At 39.3% G+C, this 21,284-nt stretch overlaps 1 protein-coding gene and 1 long non-coding RNA gene across 3 annotated transcripts in view; one reads left to right on the top strand and one right to left on the bottom strand.

Annotated features, from left to right (window-relative positions):
- The first annotated feature begins 211 nt into the window (after positions 1 to 211).
- The window catches only part of SMPX (small muscle protein X-linked), a 47,017-nt gene continuing 25,944 nt past the window's right edge, over positions 212 to 21,284 (top strand). Inside the window, exons 1-3 of one of the 2 annotated variants that reach the window (XM_016166118.2) lie at positions 212 to 446; positions 4,064 to 4,120; positions 15,697 to 15,783. In XM_016166118.2, the coding sequence (XP_016021604.1) occupies positions 4,082 to 4,120; positions 15,697 to 15,783 (126 nt within the window). In that variant the 5' untranslated portion in view covers positions 212 to 446; positions 4,064 to 4,081. The remainder of the gene's footprint in view (positions 447 to 4,063; positions 4,121 to 15,696; positions 15,784 to 21,284) is intronic. The other variant, XM_016166116.2, reaches the window with a different exon arrangement.
- The window catches only part of LOC107521439, a 65,425-nt gene continuing 53,080 nt past the window's right edge, over positions 8,940 to 21,284 (bottom strand). The window contains exons 2-3 of the long non-coding RNA XR_001599552.2: positions 16,938 to 17,086; positions 8,940 to 9,020 (exon numbers count right to left, since the gene is read on the bottom strand). This is a non-coding gene — a long non-coding RNA (uncharacterized LOC107521439). The remainder of the gene's footprint in view (positions 9,021 to 16,937; positions 17,087 to 21,284) is intronic.

Below are 21,284 nucleotides of genomic sequence, written 5' to 3'. Positions count from 1 at the left end.
TTTTCAAACTTCACTGTGCCTCCTCAGAATACGTGAGAAAATGCAGCCAAGTATCTTCTGGAAGATTAGGAGGGCAGTAAGATTCCGTAGCCACCTTCCGGCTGACATTTGAGCCCTGCTTTCAGCACGGTCAAGCCTTTCGGAGGCAGCCAGCGTATGGCTTGTATCAAACTCTATATTTAGGAAGAACAACTGTGAGCTATGACAGGAATTCTCTTTAACACTTAGCCTTAAACTGAGTTCCCCTCCAGCCCTGAGCCGGGAGCAGCTCTCAATCCTGGATGAGGCACCGAGCACTTGAGCTATTTCAGCCACATGCAAAGCATCGGAATTGAGATCGCTGCTCAGAGGACACTGGACATCCCTTTCACCTTCTGAGGAGCCTTGTATTCTTGCACCTGGCTGCCTGGGACTTTCCTTTGGCAGTAAATAAATACACAAAGCAGGTAAGCAGAAGGACCCAGACCTGGCAACTGGGCTTTATGAAGGAAATTTTCTTGGTGCCTAACTTAAAGTGACTACTTATAACTTTATAAGCTTGTAACCAGTGGGCATATCGTCCTTGTAAATTCACCATTTATGGGTGATATTGCTTCTGTTTAGAAATTGTGTGTGTGGTGGGGGGAGGTTGAAAGCATATTGAACTAAAAGTAGTTTGTATTGATAAAGATATTAATTTCCACAGTCCAGATATGGTGACTGTGACTGTGACTGTCCTTTTGACTCTAATGGCCAGGGTTACAGTCAGTCAGCTGCAGACCGATTCAAGCTATAAGTCTAGAAATTATCAAGAGAACTTGGGGTAGGAAAAAAAAGCTATAATGCTAGATCTTTGATTTACCTTACTGTAAATTATTGCCAGAGTTGTTAACACAGTTCAAGTTTAAAAGCCTTTTCTCCTTTCCCTAAGCGCCATGCTTGGCCACGATGACAACGTATAGATCTATCAATGTATAGATCGATGAATACTCCAGAGCCATCTTTTCAAAAGCCCCACTTTAGTCACAGTTTTCCCCATACCCAGCAGGATAGAGGGTGACACTCCTGTCTCTTTGTGGGCACCACGTTCTGATATGTGGGGACGCCGAGTGCCTCTTTCCTCTCGCATATTTCAGGCAGAGTGAATAAGGAGTTAGTTCAGACAGCTGACCATCTTTCTACACCCTTCTCAGGAATTATTTTTAGCTGCAAGACAGTAGATAATTCCCTTTGAGATTGAGGTTTAGCCGTTTAATCGACCTTTAAAAAGAACAAAACTCCTTCTCTGCAAATATTGATTTATTTTCCTCTGAATCCCCTCTTATTAAATTAGCGATATTAATGTTGACAAAATTTTAGTAAGTGAAAGAAGTCAGATATTTGGTGCTGTCCAATGAAAAACCAGCAGAGGTACATCGTACATGACTCAGTATATAGACCATTAAAGGTCCCCAGTGACTTGCAAAACTGCCAGGAAAACTGAACTGTGCTAAACTGGCAAGCACTTCCATTATACTATAGGCTTTGTAAACATCTACATATGCCTTGTCAAATTTTCCATGTTTCCAAATTTTAGCCAGAACCAGAAGACACAGTAATAGAGTGCTTTAAAGAGTACCTCTCTGGATGACAAGCAGTGGCCCCAGTGTGGGTGGTGTTGTGCATCTAAGGCATAGCTTTCGTTTTTGGTCCCGGGATGAGGCAGGCAGATAAAGAAGGAAGGTGCATTCTATACTCTGCATCCCTAATGGAGGTGAACGCCGGGCTGGGAAACAGCCAGGGAACACTGTCTATTTTTATTCATCAGTGTGCTTTGCCCTGATTTCTTTGAGAATAATGAGGACAGCAGGAACGGCCGCAGAACTGATTTACACAAACATTATCTAGCCTGTTTGCAAGGAATGAAAGGTGGGATCTGACCAACTTTCTAGAGATGTCTCTATTGCAGATTGACATATATGTTAAGAAGGAATTCGTGTGTAAATGAGATCATACCAAAGCTATACAGGAGACAAGGTCCAAGGAATATCTATCTGTTAGGCTTAGAGGTCCTCAAAATACAAAGTGACGCAGTAGTTCAGTGAAAAAAGAAAACAAAACAAAATCAGCCTAATTTAAAAAAATTCAATGCGTTATAAATAACACAATCATTCATTGTCTGATTTTTTTTTACATTTCAACCTACTATTGTGATAACATAAAGAAATTCCCAATTCCTACGTTTCAAATCGATGTACAATAATTTTTTTAAAGTTTCCGAGTGACATATTAATTAAACTTTAGTTGTACCCGCATAAAGAATACTATATGCTGAGATATTTCAAGTCCTGTGTGAATTATTGCTTTGCATAATAGCTTTTGAGGAATAGAAACATTAAAAATTCAACTACCAAGTTTTTTCTTTTGAAATTGAGCTGTGTGTCCTAGATACAAAAATTAAAAAGTCTTTCATTGATTCTTTGACACTGCAGGAAAGACAGCAATCTATGTGGAACATCACAGAGCAAAATGCATTCCTGATTGTTCAAGTTGGTGTTGATTTTTAATCTTTTAGCCATATTAAATACAAAGTGATACCTGACCCTTATGCATGGAGGCTCTATCTCTATACTACCAAAACATTCAGGTGAAACTGAAAAAACATCCCATTTTTTATCATGCTTGTGACTCCAAAGACTATATAGTTGGATATGCTAATTACAGAGATTGGCAAAAATTACGTAACTGTTTAACTTCATATAATAGAGCCTAAAACTTTGAAGACCTCCAAAAAAAAAATGTAAGTTCTCACAGAGTTCTCACATCTTTTATCTCCAAAGTATTAAGGGACATTACTACATCCACTCTTACTTTCTACTTAAAGATGTAGATCAGTTTATAGTAGTACTAAAAAGTCACTAGCTATGGGCAATGGCAATAAATATTTGTTATCATGCTTTACAGTTCACAAGGCATTTTCAGAAACATGTCATTTTGATTCTTACACAACCTGTGAACCAGGTAAAATTTAAGGAAGAGGAAATGGGCCTAGAGATGTTGAGTGACACGGTCCGGGTAACGAAGCACTTGCAGCAAATGCCAACACTGTTCCCTGTGTTTGTTTCTTCACGAGTTAGCTCATACACTTACACCAATCAATTTAGGAACGTCAGCCAACCCATTTTATAGTTTGGATTTAAAAAGCAGCATGTTTTTAATTCGCTGAGTTTTTAACTTTTTCACTCAGTTCTGTTGACATTTAATAGGCCAAGCTATAACAACAGTGATACAGAGCTGGGCTGTCCCCTGCCCCTCTGGTAAACCATAGTCGCCCTGCTGTAAGTCTGGTCTCATGAGCTGAAAGAAAGCAAAAGTCCTTTGGGAAGGAAGCACTGTTACATCTTGGGGATCTGGCATGGTCACGTTAAGTCCTATTTGCCTGCTGGGACTGTTTCATTCACAGAAAAAAAGAGAGGCGAGGCCTGCCAGCTGCCTGGTTTATAGAGCCTGGGCTGTGGACACACAGGCAGGAGATGTGGCCTACTTCCTCACAGTGCCGCTCAGGTCTCTGGGCAGAACAGACACGTGCACAGTGAACAGACAGCATCGCAGTAGTAAGAACGAGGTACTGGCTATTTCTTTTGGAGTGCTCAACAGAGAGGAGACACTCTCAATGGACTGACGCGCAGCCCTGGCAACAACTAATTCAGATCAAAAGTTCAGTTTCAAGCGGAAAGCTTCTGAGGCCCCAAACAAAGGTGTTTTATTCCCCCAGCCTCTTTGTTTTGCTGCTCTTGGCAGCGGGGCAGGAGGGCAGGAAAGGAGATGATAGCGCCTTTCAAGTTTCTGATGGCCTATCATTAGCATCAGAGGCGAGGCATCTCAGCATTTCTCCTCCTGAATGATTTATCCTGCGCTCTAGTGTTCCCTCTCCCTGAGGCATTAGGAAGGAGAGTCGCTAAGTAACTTTGGAAACTGAGACTGAAAGAATATATGGCCCCTGAAAGGGGTGACTGCCCAGTTGAATCATGAGTTAAGTTCTAATTTATCAAGACGGAGAATCTGAATGCCACCATCTCTAACAGTTTCTTACTTGCTTTTTTAGGGATAAGACTGCGTGAATATGTCGAAACAGCCCGTTTCTAATGTCAGAGCCATCCAGGTAAGTAGGTATATTTATGTTTTAGCATCAGCTCTACGACTTTTGGCCTGTTTGCTTAATAAATCAGATTTTTTGAGATTGTTCACCCACAATTGATGACTACCTTCAAAAAGAAAAAAAAAAGACTCTTTTAAGGCACAATTGAGAAAAGATATAAGACTGGTAAGGTACAACTGAGAAAGGAGAAGCTATTTTTGTTTAATTATGCTAAATTGTAAGACAATCAAAATGTATGAATTAGAATTAAATGATCTTCTACGAAAGTATAGTGTGTATGTTTTTTGATATGTAAGTTTTTGATATGCTTATTGATAGGACTTTAAAAATTCAATTTCCATTTTTACATCCAATTGAGTTTGTTGAGCCATCTGTTTAAAATACATCTTTCTATAAATAATATCTTGTCACGCATTCTTCCCAAGGCTTAAGTATTTATCTTTTAAAGTATTTATACTAGTATGTCTCATGGAGCCCGCCAAGCAAACAAATTCTTTGGTTGTTTCAACTGACACATGTCACTCACAAAACAGGGGAGAGGGAAGCAGACATTTTGGAACACAAATATAATTATGAAGATAACTTTCAATATTTTTTTTAGTCAATTTGTTATTTCTCTTAAAGGCTCTGTGTTTAACTCTCGAATGGTTCCCACACTGAGATACTGGCCACAGTGCTTTATTGTAAAATTCCATCTTTCCTTTCCAGCAACATGGACGCATCTGTGCTTTCTCCAAAGAAACTTTGAAACATTTTTTTTTCCTGAATTTTTCTGAGTACTTAATATTTTGCATCTGATGCACCATCGCAGCATAAATATATTTGTTAGCGAGTCACTGGTATTTGGGGGAGGAAGGGCATGTGTGTGACCCGGTTGTGGGATTAGAAATCCTAGCACACACTGGTGGTAGAGGTGGGTGGAGGGACAGATCTTTACCTGTCATGACTAATGCATAGCCTTAAATGGACGAACTTCTTAAGTGGCAAGATGCTCAACCTCTGGAAACGTGTCATAGAACAAACCACCAAGGAAGGGCCTATTGGAAAGGATTAACTTCACATTGACACATTTGGCCCTCTGGTGTCTACCTAGTGAGTCTCTGACATACACTGACATTGGTAGTGGAATTTATTTTGCCTCCCAGACCTGAGGGCCTCCTTGAGCCTTTGAACCTTCTCTTTACCCAACATAGCTGTTAATGGCGTGGACTCTGAAGCCAGATTATTGGAGTTTGAATCCTTAATCCATTTTGTACTGATGTGGGAATATGGGAAAACGATTTTACCTGTTTTAACTCTCTACCTCCTTTTCCACATCTGTAAAATGGGGATAATACCACTCACCTCTCAGGACTATTCCTACAAGAAGCTTAAAACAGCAGAGTAAGCCCTCATTAAGTGTCAACTATTATTGAATGTGTTGAGTGATGGGAAGTAACACCATTTAATCACTGCATTTGAAGTTCCTGAAGTGCTAAATATAAATTTCCTTTTTATTTTGCAGGACACAAAAACAGTCATCTCAGGCAGATTTTGCTTTTCTTCCTTTTAAAGCTGAAAGTGTGTTTATTTTTCTTCCCTAGCACTTCCCTCAAATCTATACTAAAAATTTACCACTGTTTTATCTATTAATTTTGACCTTGATAATTTTAGGTCTATAATATTTAAAAAGTTGCTATTGACTATTATCAATAGCTGTTATTACACTACATTAAAAAAAAAATCCATCCGCTCTACCAACAAAGGCAATACAGTGGTTCCTTATGGATGTGGTATTGCCTCTTTCAATATACTTTATGCCTCATGAAAAGCCCAATTTAATGCACCTTCAAGTGAAATATTATTTCTGTGGCTAAATAGGATCTGCACTTTCTGATATTTTTCTATCATCTTTGCATTAACCTAAAGTAGGGTTAAATCAAATAAATAAAATATGAAAATGGTTACACTATACAGAATGGCTTATAGTAGGAATGTTATCTAGGATACAATCTTACTTGGAACAAATAGAAACCCCAATTGATGAGGGAGTGCCCTGGTTGCATAAATACCACTTAAAGATTTTAAATGTTCTATTCAACACACTTTAGTTGCTTCTCCTTTTTATTTGGATCTTATCTCCACTTCAGTTCAACTGTCATTTACTAGGTACATACTTTGTGCCAGGTACCATGCTAAGTGGAAACCATGCAAAGATGAATTGATACCTGATCACTGTGTTTGAGGAGCTCACAGACTCCAGGACTGACTAGCTGTGCGACTTTGGGCAAGTTGTTTATCATCTTTGTGCCTCGGTTTCCTCATCTGTCAAGTGAGGAATTAATAACAGTACTGATCTCACAGGTTTGCTGTGAATATTAAATGAATTAATACATGTAAATTCTTAGGCCAGTGCCTGGCTAACCATAACTGTTGAATAACTATTAGCCATTATCATCAATCATCATTTTCCTCATCACCTAGTTCAAAAGTTCCCAAAGTGTGTATCTTGGAATACTAGTTTTATGGGATGTTGTTAATTAAAGGATTCAGCAATAAAGTGTTTAGGAAACACTATGTTAAATGAATTTGAATAAGATCTTTACTGTGGAATTTCTCAGGGCCCACAACTTGCTATGGCTTTCTACATTCCCAAGAAGGCGGTAATGTATGCAATGTCTTCTAAACATATTGAACCTTTTTCATAAGTATCTTGCGGTTAGTATTCTGCAGTGCAAACTTCTAGAAATAATGACTCGGATCTCTATTTTGTCTGGATTGAATGAATCTTAGCTATTGTCAGTCATCCTCCTAACAATCAGGCATTTAGGTAGTTGAATTACTATACCTATGTTCAGACAACATGGAGTCAGTTACAAATCTCTGCCTCGCCACTCTGTGACGTTTGTTCACCCTTACTTTACCCTTCTGTAAAATGGGGACGACCATCCTACTTAATAGGATTGTTATAATGAATAAACAAAACAATGTATGGCAAGTACTTGGTTTATAGCACACAAATTCCTTAACAGATGGCTCTTCTAACTATCCAAGTAATGCATGGAATGGCCTTGCTTTCTCTTCAACTGATTCCATCTCCTCCATGCCTCAGAATAAGAGGGCAGCCAGAACTGGACCCACTCTTAGAGGAGATGGACAGTTGTCTTTCATATCCACATGAAAGAAGAGATGACCTTTGAATTATAAGGGGAATCTATGTAAGTCTACATTTCTTTTCAGTTGTAGTAATGAAATCTCATTTATGCTAGGGACATAAAAATATCCTGAAAGAGTCAGTTGATCCTTCCATAGCCTAGAGAGGGCCATGGTCTACTAAGCAGCTGATAAAGCTCTATACCAGATGTTGGCAAACCTTTTCTATAAAGGATCAGATAGCAAACTTTTTTACGTTTACAGATCCTGGGGTCTCTATTCCAACTACTGAATTCTGCTGTTACAGCACAAAAGCAGCCATAGGCAATACATAAATGAATGAGCATGACTGTGCGCCAATAAAACTTTAGTTATGGAAACAGGTGGCTAGGTTGGATTTGGCCCATGGGCTGTCGTTTGCTGGACTCTGGTTCTGTACTCTCCAGGCTGCTTGTTAAATCCCACTGTTGATGGGAATAAAGCTGCAACCAAGGTAACATCAACACACTAGGCACAATGGGTCTGATCCCTTCAGATGAAAGAATTTGACATGACAGGTGGTGGGGAAAGCTAGAGCTGCAGGGAAATCTAATCCCATCAGCGATCTGCTCTGTGAGTCTCTCTAATGAGACCAAGTAACATTGGCCCCTGGCAGCACCTGCCTGTCCTTTTTCCTGAACACAACCCCTTTGGAGACCACCACGGGCCTCCCCAAGGTTTCAGCCCACACAAAGCGAATGTCTTCAGGGTTGTCACTGGTCCTTTCTCACTACCGTTGACCAAAATAAGCTGAGTATTATTTGTCCTTGCCCATGAGGTCTGAGAGCTTCATGGTTGAATGGAAAAGAGTCCTGTGCCCTAGTTTTAGCTCTGCTCTGTGACTTCATCCCCCTGGTCCTCGTGATCTTCAAAGGGAGAGTATTTCATTAAATGACCTCTAAACCTCTGTCAAGCTTCTAATAGTTTATGAACTTCCTGAGAGTAACGTCCAAGATTTATTATTAGGGTGATAATAATAGTTACAGTTTCTTCAGGGTTTACTATGTACTTGGCACAGTGTAATGGGATTTCCATTGATGTTAATGAAAGTTTCGGAGAAGCACACAGCTGGTAAGTAGGAGAGTCAGGACCCAAACTCAAGTTGTGTGATCCCAGAGCCCATATTTGGAACCACCCGGAGACACTGTCTAGCCTCATTACTTGCCATCCCTGCTCTGGTAGAGAGTGAGGATGGAGGAGTCAATGCAGATTGTCTAAAGGGTAATCAATCATATGTACTAAGGGTACTTACGGGACAATGACCATTTTATGGATGCTCGGTTTTCCTTTTTAGAGTTCAACCAACATTCAGAAAGAGTGCCAGTATTTTAATGAGGAAGCTAATAGCCTACACTGATTAAAGTCATCTTAAACGTAAGTTGGCTAGGAGTGAAAACAACAAAGTGACTCAGTGACAAATATGGTCTCGAAGTACAATTGACCATGGCCCCTGAATTCCCACCTCTCTGCTCAATTGACTTAATCGAGCTGCTTGTGAAACTAAACTATCTCCTTTATCATGCATTTTAAAGGATTCTACGAGCTCTGCACCATTAGTGAGTGTGCAGCTTCTTACCGTGGGAAGTTTTCCGTTGTTACCCAATCCAGACGTAGAACAGAATCTCGATGCCCCGACTTTCAGTATTTCTTTCCCTTCCCCAGCCGTTATTATTATTGCTCTTCCACTTTCCATTCCCCAGGGCAGAAAGTCTCCAGGGAAGAAGAAAACAGCCTGACAAAAATATTTACAAACAGGTTTTAGAGACTCTAAGTGTTTTCTGTCTAGGATTTCCAGTTTAAAAAAGATTCCAGATACAAAACAATCCTTGGTACACAGGAATAGACTATCACCACCCATGGTTGCTCAGTTAATCAAATACATTGATTAAAGCTAAAAAGAATATATATTCCTTACTGTTAAAGTGTACAGCTGAAACTTATTAGATTTCATTAACCAATGTCACCATAACAAAAAGCTAAAAAGAATGATACATACTTTCCTTTAATATTTTATTTATATTTAAAATATAAAAAATAACCTTTCCTTTGCTACTTGTTGTAATGCAGAGTTAAGGCCTTTTCTTTGACATGTGGATCTGCTGTTTCTTTCTTAGGTAAACCTCTATGATACGTTGTTTATGATTTCTAAGGCTGGATTCTTTAAAAAATAGCCAGAACTTGAATGTAGCAGTCTGACTCTAAGGGTTCAATGCTTCCGCCTGCTGGTGATCTTTACTGCTCTAACCAGGGCGAGGCAAGCAGTCATATACTGGCTAAAAGATGTCATTTTTTGAGGCTGACATTCACGAGTACTTCAGAAATATAACCCGCCCCCAACCAATTGTACATATTATCTTAATAGCTGTATGGTACATTCTTGAAGCCTGCTTTTCCACGGATGATGAGGCTACTGTTGAGTCATTCAGGAAATCATTGAAGAGAACAAAAAGTGTCAAAAACAGACAAAAAAGAAAGAAAACCTTTCAGTATGAAACACCATGGGTGAAGAGCAGCAGCTGAGTGGGAGTTTCTCAAGTTCTTTTGGAAGGTGTTGTGTTCTGGATCCATTCCACATTTCAAGAATCTCTAAAGACAGAGGTTATACATTCTAGTGATATAGAATTTGATTTTAAAATAGGTTGGGCTATATTTTAGTTTGTGTGTGCACACATCTGTCGCTCTCAATTCAGGCTAATACAAATAAGAATCTCATTTTCTAAACAGCTATTGAGAAAACACGCTTCTTTCTGAAAGTTTTCTATGAAAGATGCTAGAAATCTCAAAATGTCATATCCTGCTCCATTCAGAAAAGGACTAGGGCTTTAAGACTGGAAAAGCACATAAGGAAATAGTGCAGAATGCAGCTAGTCCTATAGGATTTCCCCTGCCCAAGCATGGGAAAATGGCAATGGGGGAGGCCATAGGTTCCGGCAGGAGCTGCTGGGAACCTTTGAAAACTAAAGATAGAATCAGTGGGAGGTCATCTGAAACAAACATGCAAAGGGAGGAAACTCCAAAAGCCTCAGCACTAAAAGGGGAGACTGGGGGGAAGGGGTACTACAAAGGAGGGGGAGATAAGAGAACAATGGCTGTGAAAAGCAAAGTGGGCTGGGATTGTCAGTATCCAGTGGCTGGCAGCAATAAGAATCCAACCCCCTGGGGAAAGAAGATGTCATTCCATTGTAAATCGCGCTGGAGTAGCTGTGGAAGGAATATTGTTTCCAGAATCCTCAGGCTTAGAAGCCTGGAGCCAAGCAAGAGAACAATACAAATAATTAAGGGAGTAGTGGAATTAACTTACAGGGAATTCTTTCTGCTTTTCTTCACCTGGTGAGATCAAGTGTAGTGTTCATTTCACATCAGATAGGTCTATTATCGGGGAACTGTATCCTGTTCTGGCAAAAGATGATCTTGTAGATTTTTTTCCATTCCTAACTTTGAGGATGTAACAAATTATAGCCTGAGAAAATGACGCACTGGCTCTGCTCTGTCGGGGAGGGGGCGGGCTGAAAAATTAATACTTTTCTTCCCACCTTCTAAATTCTTCTAGTTTAGAAGAATCTAAATCTTCTAATCAAATTAAAGGAGACAGATTTAACGGGAGAAAATCAAATTTTAATACACGTGCATGGGGAATTCACATAAGCATGAAAATTCCAAAGATAGGCAAAATTAGGTTCAAATGACATTTTGGACAAAGGAGAAAAGGGGTGGATAAGGCATTAGATTTCAGAAGTGAGAATGGGCGATTTACAGGTAATTGAGGAAGAGAGGAATATATTTGGCAGGTGACTTCTACCTAGGCAACTCAGAAACAATGGGACACAGCGGGTATTGGGCTAGCAGGCACCCGCCTGAAGCCCTTTTATTTACCATACTTAATTCAAATTAGGCTATGTCAACATCCTAAGATTCCCTTCCTGGAGTAGTCCTTTCCATCTGAATCTCTTGAGCAGGAAGGGAGAGTGTCAAAGGTTCTTTCTGATGTTTCTTTTTTAAGATTGTAAAAATGCATAGATCTGTAATAAAATAATTGGCTGTACTGAGTCTAGATTCTTAATAAATGGCTTAAAATCAACAACGCCAAAAGGCAGCTTCAGGGTGGCAAAATTTTGGTTCTCTTTGGGGCATATTTTAAAATATCTCAGATGAATAAACCTCAAGGAGGGAAAAGAAATACAAGGAAATGTGTTACAAAGGAAAAATACAAAAGCCTGCTTCTGATACATTCACACAGATTCTATATAGAGAAGGAAGTCCAACCTTATATCAACTCCAGGTCATCAATGTTAGACTTTTTTGTGTTTATTCTTTCATAAAAATATAGCTCATATTGCAAATCCATTTTGAGTAATAAATACCATGCCCAATTTGCAGATGGAAAAATTGCATCATTGGGAAGGTATTTTACTTGCATTCAAACAGAGTATGTCAGTAAAAGAGACAAGAATATCACACAATTCTCTGGCTGAGGGAATAAAAACAGAGAGCTATAGGTCTATATATTTCTATCAAATTTAAGTTGTAAGGGATTTTTCTTAAGGCTATAATTTAGTTTATAATTTGTCACTCAAATATCACCATCCTACAATTATATTAATGAATCGTCTCTAATAATTTACAACAAGCACTTCTCTGACACTCCCTTAAGGAGTACATGTTAATGACTGGATACTTGACATGTTCTTTGGCTGCCTTGGATCTTGTCAATATTTGCTGTCAAAAAACCCATTTACGTTTATAGTTTCTTAAGTGATGCCTTAAAGATGAAAAAACATCAAATCACTGAGTTAATGGTTCATTTTTTAATGTGGCTTTTCTTGGATACCTATTCTGAAATTATCCATTTTGTGTGCCTCTTCCCAAGACCATTCTGAAAATGTAAGTCTGTGATTTTAGAGCTAGTTTAAAGAATTTTAGAGTGACCAGAGCTAACTCTGGTCAAGTGAAAAGAGCTCTTTGGGTTGGATAGAGTGAGAGGTCTGTCCCTAAGGTCACGCAGCTTCCATTTGGAATCCTGGCTTTTGCTGGAACTGTTTGTGTGTCCTTGAACAAGTCATCCAATCTCTTTGAGGCTGTTTCTTCTTCATCAGTAAAATAGAGTTGACAGTCTGAACCTCATAAGTTTGTTGTGAGGATGTAGGTGTTGTGATGACTAGGCTGAATCTTGGGGTTTTTTTTGGTGGGGGGAAGGTAGTTTTTTGTGGACGTGGCAGGAGAGTGGTTACTGTCCCACAACCTCGCCACCTGATTAAGATGACAGGTAGTCTCAAATCCAATTCTGCCACACATAGACATTTGTTAAATACACATTCATTAGCAAGTAAACATAAAACTGTTCAAACAGTCTTGTCTGTGAGCTTGAGGAAGTCTTAGCTCTTGTCCCTTTAAGTGTTCCAAGTAACTGCCACCTGGCATAAAAGGTTCACTCGAGGTAGGTGGTGATTCTGTTGCCCTTAGTTGGCAGTAGCCAGGTGGAAATCCTCATTATCAATGGCTGGAGACAGACCTTCTGGGGGTCACTCCTTGAACTCTATCTTTGAAGATGCAAGCTACAAGTATCAATCAGATTCTTACATTCTGTTCAGCAGGACAGGGATTGTCTCTAAAGTATTTTAACCAATCTACATATCTTAACCTCTAATTTCATCCATAAAAGCCATTTCTAATGCTTATGCCATTATTTCACCTATTTTTGACATTTATTCAAACAATAAGGCCTCAAGTGTTGGTGGAGATATGGCTAAGAGAAGCACCTGAAATAGCAATTTTGGGAATGTGGTCTCAGTGATATTTTACCATCTACCCACCCCAGGAGGGTGAACTCACAATTAGAACAAGAGTTCCCCAGAGTTGTAGTTTAAACCAATCTGCACATATAATACATTACACTGTCTATGCTAAAGTAGTTTAAAATAAATCATAGACATCTTAACAATAGGCACAGTAAATATTTTAGGTACATGTCAATATTCATCCGCTTAGAAATGATCTTTTTCAATGGTTGTAAGATGAGCTCCCCATGTTCCAAGGAACTGCTCATGGCCCACTGCTTAGGGGAAGCAGATGGGGTTCTGGGCTCCCTACCACCTGAGCCAGAACAGCTACACCTCCACCTAGTTTGCATTTTAGATGTTCTCACAGTACTTGAAGGAAGGTTTCCATGCCTAAGAGTTTTGAAAACCATTGCTGAAGCCAAACATTCATGTAACAAGTGGGGAAAAATAAGACCTACTTTTTCAAGTACATAGAAGCTGCACCAACTCATAGCACTTGGCTCTTTTCACTACCATTAGCCGCTCATTTACCATGGAGAGGTCATATCCACTGCTTAAATTAATCCTTGGGCAAGAAAAGTGGTAGTCCCATAGCATGTCCTTCACTAATACATTATCCTGGATGACCTTTATATGTTCCTCTTGAAAAATATAACCTACTATAGAGCATGCACACTTGATTAAATGGGTTAGTTTAGCAACCAAGTCTTTCAGAAACAATGTTAACTGTAATTCACCATTAGGAATACACCTTCTGTAGATGCTTAATAAGTGAGTCAGGGTACTGGTGATCTAATTAAACTTTTAATTGGTTAACCTTCTCCTAAATAGCCCCTATATGGACATTTCCTCTCTTTTATTCAAACTGTAGTTTTGGAAATAGTTATTGGTTCAATAGAGGTCATCTCTGTGGGTCTTATTTACATTGTTTTGATATTATTTCAGGGCCTTAATGATATTTCATCTACTCTACGAAGCTATCAATTACAAAATACTATTATTTTATGTCCTACTAAGAAATAAAATAAATGTTTCAATTAAAATGTCAAGATACCATTGGTTATAAGACATTCTGATTTCAGAGATATGAAAAGAGGTACATCTTGGAATTCATGAAGTAGCTACCATATTTGCCACCATATAAGACATATTTTCCCTCTTGTCTTATGATCCTCCTCCTCCCACTCTAGGCCACCTTATATTTCCATTATGCAAAGGAATAGCATAGAAGGATCAGCCTTAATTCTTCCCAAATGTTTCCCTTTAAAATTGTGGTGCACTTAGATTTTAGTACGTATGGTACATGTTGACCAAACATACTTCTTGGCTTCTCAGCCCCAGGAGTGGTGATGTACCTCCATGGATATCAACTACAAACACTTTGGATCTGTTTCCTTTCTTTGGGATCAGCATTATTCTAGCAGGAAAGGAAATTTTAAAGGCCCTAGGTGGAAAAAATCACTTCCTGCTCTCAGGAGCAGAACATAGACCTTCCACGTTGCCTGAACATAGATACCAGATACTTCCTGTGTCTTGATCTCCTGGCAACAGAGCTCATATCAGACAGTTATGAATGGACCTTACCACACTTTCTAATAACTTTGTTTCATGTGGTACCAAAATCATCTAAACTGAGTCACAAGGTAAAATATTTTACTCTCTTTGCCCAGGCATCATTTTCATTCATGATATCAAAGTGCAATTTCAATTGTTCAAGCCCACACATCCAATTACTCATAAGGCGACCCTTTATCTTAAGTAGAAAAAAATTATGTTCTACCTTAACGAAACGCTTTAATGCTTGTTTTGTGTGAGTGATACTCCTGGTTGAAGACGTTTTTGGTCTGTATTAAACATTCTTGCTTTTTGATATTAGATGAAATAAGGACAAAATTCAAATTTGCATATTCTCTTCCCCAGGTTCAAATTACTGTGTCAGTGTATTCCTTGCATAATTTAATGTCTAGCATAGTTCATGTTTGGTAGAAGGTATTTTTTTGTTAACTGTGGGTGGATATTAGAATACCATTTTAATAAAGGACAAGAATCTATGAATCGTGATACCAACGAACTTGATTTTCTAGCACTCTCCCTATACAATGGTGTGTTGGGAAGAAGGTAGAAGAGTGTCAATTACAGAGACTTAAGCAAGTGCTGAAACAGCCACAGGACATAATGGAATGGAGGAGGCAGTTAAGGAGGTGTGATTGCCCCCCTCCCCTAAGTGGTAAAACTAAAGGAAGCTGAAGGAGGGCTAAGGTGTGGATGGCTTCTGTGGCTACTGCTTCCTCCTTTCCTTGCATTATGTATTCCTTCCTCATCCCAGAGGGAGGGAAATGTTAAGCACCACAGGAGGGCAACAACCAGAACAAATTATTCAAATTATTCCATCCAGTAGAGAATTGTAAAATCACTAGTCAGACCTAAGGACGAGTACCAGAAATCTGTAATAAATGGAAGTCAGATTTTCCTTTGCGTATTTTTACACTGTCATTACAGCAATTTTCTTGAGGTACGAAGCTTTAAAGAAGTAGTTTTCAGATGCATTTTTCCTCACAGCAATTACCGTCTCAGAATGTCATCACAATTTCTTACTTTTTTGCGCTAAATCTTTCCTGTTTTCTCTTTTAGGCAAACATCAATATCCCCATGGGAGCCTTTCGGCCAGGAGCTGGGCAACCTCCGAGAAGAAAAGAATGTACTCCAGAAACGGAGGAGGTGAGAAAAACTTAGCTGGCAGAGCAGCTCAGCACTCCTTCTCCACCAAAATCCTAACTAGAGAAGAGCAGAGGCAAGGCAAGGGCCAGCTCTCCAGGACAAGGGAGGGCACTAATGGACGTGGGTCAGAGTCATCACGTAGTATATACATACACTCCTTTCACTGTCTTATTCAATCAGCCATGAAACACACTGCCGCTCACTTCCCCTCAGCCAAATTTAAGTGTTTGGCACAGTCACTTGAAGGTGATGAGTTTATCATGTAGTTTGTTGATTGTGTGTGCCTGTGCATGTGTGCGTGTGTGCGTGTGTGTGTGTGCATGCGTGAGTGCGTATGGTGGGGGAGCATCGTTGCTCAAATGCTCTTGTTCCATAACAGTCACTAGCTTGGTAAGATTTCACTCTGGAGCTTTTATTGAACTTAGCAGGTTGTATTTAGTACAGCTTCTGATGAGTGATGAGCCCCAGTGGGAGCACAAGTAATAAGCACATTAAATTACTTAGGGATTCAAACTAAAAGGCCCAATCTCTGGGTATTTCCTTTGAAAAGAGGACTTTGCAAGGGAGTCTATCAATTTTTGTATTTTTCCCTCCCTCAAATTCTTTACCTCTCCTCCAAATTCTAATACTTGGTCTTCTAAAATAAAAGATAAAATTAATAATGAGTACAATAAATAAAGTTCCCTCCCTGAATGTTTGTATTTCTTTCCCAGTTGTGACTTTTCTGATGAAACCTGGAAGGTCTGATTTTGAAGAAAATAATTAAGATTTTGGAGCATTAGCACGAGACAAGAAAAATGGAATTAAATAAAGCCGCAGGGCACAGCAAACTGTATTTCATCTTTTATAAAAAGGCAAAAAAGCTTTTTTAAATTTTTGCTGGTGACATTTTGGATATTTGCCTCCAAAGAACACCCATCATCATTTCAAGATTTTCTAATAAAACTTTAGTTGTCCCTCATTTAACCTTTTTTTCCCCATAAATAATTCCTGACATGGTCTTATGTGAGTGGTGCCAGCCTCCTATCAATAGATAATTTTTGAAAGGAGATAGAATATTTGAGTGATATCACCAAGTTCTGGAATTTCAGCCACTGAGTCACCTTTGATGAGTAAGAAATTTGAACATACAAGTTGGAAAGACCCAGCCTTACCTTTTCTTATGGTGCATAATCTCCAGTTCTGATGCTGCTAACTTGGCTCTCCAGTTAATTTATGATCATGAGCTCTTCCTCTAGGACTTTGATCAAGTATTTCTGAGTCTGTCTGCAAAATACGATCTCCTCCATTCCTTAGAAGTTCACTGTGAGAAAAGAATTGGTGATATAACAGACATGGCATAGCCTAGCAGGTATTCAATAAATGATTGTTCGGTCGATCTAATTATCCAATTTTCATGAAGGACTCCTGGGCCTATCATTCTGCATGTTCTAAGGAAAAGGCATGAGGAGGTAGAAGCAAGCACAGTGGAATTCTTCCCAAATCTCCATTTATCTGTAATTAGATTCTCCCCACCCCCATGTTTCCTCTTAAGCTCTGACTGTTACTACCATGGCAATGTCAGAAAGTAGCTTGACTCTCTTCTCTTACTAAATTGACTGATGTAACAGTTGTTTTGTAGGCTTGCATCTAAGCTTCTCTCTGAGGTACAGATGGCCCTCTCCTCCACATGTTTCCCACTTAGGGGTTTGGGAAAGCTCTTTGCTTGCACTCCTGCCTGTCCCCAATGTGATGGTCCCAGCACATTCTAAAATAACTAAGAACTGATCCAACCTGGTTTGCACACTACTTTATGACTATCCGCATATACAAATGGCCAACCAATATTCTTTGTAAGATGGAAAGGGGTGAGGTATCCACAAAGACCCTAGAAGTATTTCTTGAATTGAGCTATACCTTTCTCCTGGGATTCATGGATCGGGATGGTGGGGCTAGGGGTTGCATTTCCTTATTGGAAGAACAAAAATGATCCCTTGAGATTTGTGGGGTCTTAGGGAGGGGTGGGATCTAATGACTCAAGTACTGGGCTGGACCTTAGAGGAAGTTGAAACAACATGTTAAGGGGAGCAGTTAGGCAGCTTGGCTTGGCTACAAGGTGGGTTAAGTAGTATTTTGTGGGCTCACTTGAGGCCCCAACTACCTTTGCAACATAGTTTGAATGAGAAAATGAAATCTGAATTCCAAATAACATACAGGCACACTTTTTATTATTATCCAGTTTGCAAACTTGGAATCGTTTATCCTTTTAGAGTTTAGATTTGTTACCTACTCTTGCATTATAATCATCACTGGATTAAGTGGAGATCATAACATACCATCCCTGAATGAACAGGCCACCTCTACCATAGCCAGTAGCTCCCCCATCTCAATCCTGACACTGTCTCAGATGTGAAGAAGAGGATGTACCCCAACAGGAAGTAAGGATGAGCCTTTGGCCAGCTGACAAGGCCTATGAACACTGGCTGGGTCTCCAGCCCACCTATGGTCTCTGTGAGCCCTTTGCTCTGCTCACAGAGCTGGAGTACACTCTGCTTAGCCAGAGTTTGGCGTGTGCCCAACACAGAGGCCTTACAGCCAAATCCTAATAAGCACGGCTGGTCTTTTGTATAAGGCAAAACAGCTGCTTGCTTGAAGTGATTTGAAGGGTACTGGCAAACCCCTACTCTGCCTCCCAAAACTCTCTTTTGACTGCAATTCCATCATTAAGCCACAAAATGGCATGCTGGGATTTTGTTAATTATTGCCCTCTCCATCTGATCCCTTTACAAGATGCAAACACACAATTTAATTCTGTTCCCAACACAGTCTAGCTGTGCAGCAGTACTGCCTCAGTTTCATCAACTGTAAAATAGGGATAATAATAGTACCAGATTTATAGGTCGATGTGAGGATTAAATTAGTATATGTAACTTAGAATAGCTAATAATGTGTGTGTTTGGTGTTATTATTATGTCTTCAGTGTTTGAGCACAAGTGAGCACGTCAGACTGCACTGACCCACATAGGAGAGTGGGGGAAAACGCAATAGGGTATCTGGTAGTGAAGAGGGAGATGAAGGCCAGATAGCTGGAAAATGGTTCACTATTGAGCCAACTTTTACAAATACTCCATCATCCACAAATAGAACACTTCCCTTGACAAAATCTATCCCTGAGCCTGAGAATGGTCTGGGATTGATAAGCCTTCTCTCCAGCTCTTTTTATCAAAACCAAAGGATGTCTTCTACATCCTTTCTCAATTCAAATATATACTTACAAGACAGAAAATGTAAGTAAGCCAGACAGAACAAGTTGAAAATCACATGATATCACTTACATGTGGGATATAAACCTAAAAGCGACAAATAAACAGGGCAAACAGAGAGACTCAGGGACATGGACAATAAGTGGTTACCAGAGGGTAAGGGGAGGGGGGAGGTAGACGCGATAAAGGGGGTCAAATGTGGTCAGAAAGAAATCTAACTATGGGAGGTGAACACACAGTGTAAAATATATATATATATATATATATATATATATATATATATATATATGCCTTATTGTTAAAATGTGCAGCTGAAACTTATTGGATTTCGTTAACCAATGTTACCATAAAAATAAATTAATTAAAAATACATACATACATACATACATACATACATACAACATTGTTATAAGGTGAAAAAAAAAAGAAAAAAAATGTACTTATTAGTTAAATGCAGCCATCTGGAACCCTGCTCGCTCATGTCTTAATTTATTATAATTCTTATAATAACAAATTCATAGAAGAAATGGAATCTAATTGCCATTATTTTTACAAGATGAGAAAAGATTCAGTAAGAATATGTACCACCACGAACCCCCTTCCTGAGTCAATATCATATTATCTACTTATTAAATACATCTACTTATAATTTTCCACTACATGTGACCTTACCAAATCAGGTGCTAAAAGTCTTACCTTGATTAAAAAAACACAGTGCATTGAGGTTTTAATATCTTGAAAGTATCTAATAATAAATATTATCCTATATCTGTGTGTATTCACTTAATACATCTTTGCACATAGACACATAACTACGCACATTGCCTTTATGTGTTAAATGTGTCAACATAGCACATTTCTATATTACAAAGATAGTGAATGTGACTTACCTGGGAACTTAACAGAAGAAATTGGAAACATTTTTCTCCTTCATGCTTCTTTATTAAGATCTACCTACCTACCAACCATGGAGACATTTATAAGTGAAGAAAAATTTTTCATTTCACTGCTACAGATATTAAAAAAGAACATTTTATAGCTGTGTTTAAAATTTCTTTCCAAAAGCCTTGCTAAGAACATTTTGGAATACCTGGTTCTCCAAGTAGAAGTCTAATAGTTTAATTATTGCTTCTAAACCTGCATTTATAAATGAGGAATGTACATGCATGAAAGGAAGCCGATCTTGTGGGTCTGTACATTGAGCGGGGGAAATAATATTTTCCAGATATTTACAGCAGGCACAGTCTACATTGAATTACCTTATCATTTTATGTGGCTGACACATTAGCTATTTCATCAGCACTGTGCCAGAGTCAAAGAATATGATTCTAGGAAAAACTATTAGCCTTCAGTAGAAGAACGCACCTTCGTATTTTATATTTCTACTAATCCCCTCAAATAAGCAATTTAAAAACATTTCTGTAACAGTTCTTCTAAGTAATTAGTTAGAATTTGGGAAGCTTGAACACTTTCTTCCCTTTCCCTTTAGGTTCTAGACAATTTTAGAATTAGATGTAGGAGCCAGATGGGGGCACAACATCAGCTTTAACACCCAAGTTACAGGGCTGCCTAGTTACGCTGGCAATGAGGGTGGGCACAAGGCTAGAACCTGAGGCAAAGGTGCAGTCTTATTCCTTTTCCCAGAACTGTATTGGTTCACTCAGGTGTTAGCTAAATAGGTAGAGCTCTGCCAGTCTCACGCTGGGACTGTGTTAGTTTGGGTCCTCCAAGAAGTAGACCCAATGATGGGATGAGACATGCAAAATATGTATTGGGGCAAACACTTGTAAGGAAAATGGGAAGGTCATCACACTATGACACAGGCGAAAGAGAGCGGGACAGAGGGTCAGGCAGAAGCACCTTAGACCTCAGCACTGTTCCAAAGAAAATTCTCAAGCCAAAGTCCCTCTCAGAGGAGTCACCTGTTTCCCAGGAATGGGCCCGCCTTAGGATTGTGTGGCACTTAGTCACTGGGCACGGGCAGCCGTGGGAAGAATGAACTCAGAGTGGTGATGGGCGGTGTTTACAGGGCGATACAGCTGGAGCTGTCATTCAATTACTGTCCCAGCAGGTAACTGATCTGAGAGGCGTGTTCTCCTGGCTGCCACAGCGATCAAATGTTCCTCCAACACCTTCCTTCCAGAGCCACAGAGAATGAGTCCCTGACCTCTAGAAATTGGAGGAATGAGCTAACAAAAACAGCTTTCTTCTGTAGTAATGAGTTGGAGTTCTAGGAGCCACACACAGCAACTAATCTTA

The sequence above is a fragment of the Rousettus aegyptiacus genome, unplaced genomic scaffold, assembly GCF_014176215.1.
Source record: "Rousettus aegyptiacus isolate mRouAeg1 unplaced genomic scaffold, mRouAeg1.p scaffold_m13_p_9, whole genome shotgun sequence".
Lineage (NCBI taxonomy): Eukaryota > Metazoa > Chordata > Mammalia > Chiroptera > Pteropodidae > Rousettus > Rousettus aegyptiacus.
Note: the sequence above shows the minus strand (reverse complement) of the source record. Positions and strands in the feature narration are given on the sequence as shown.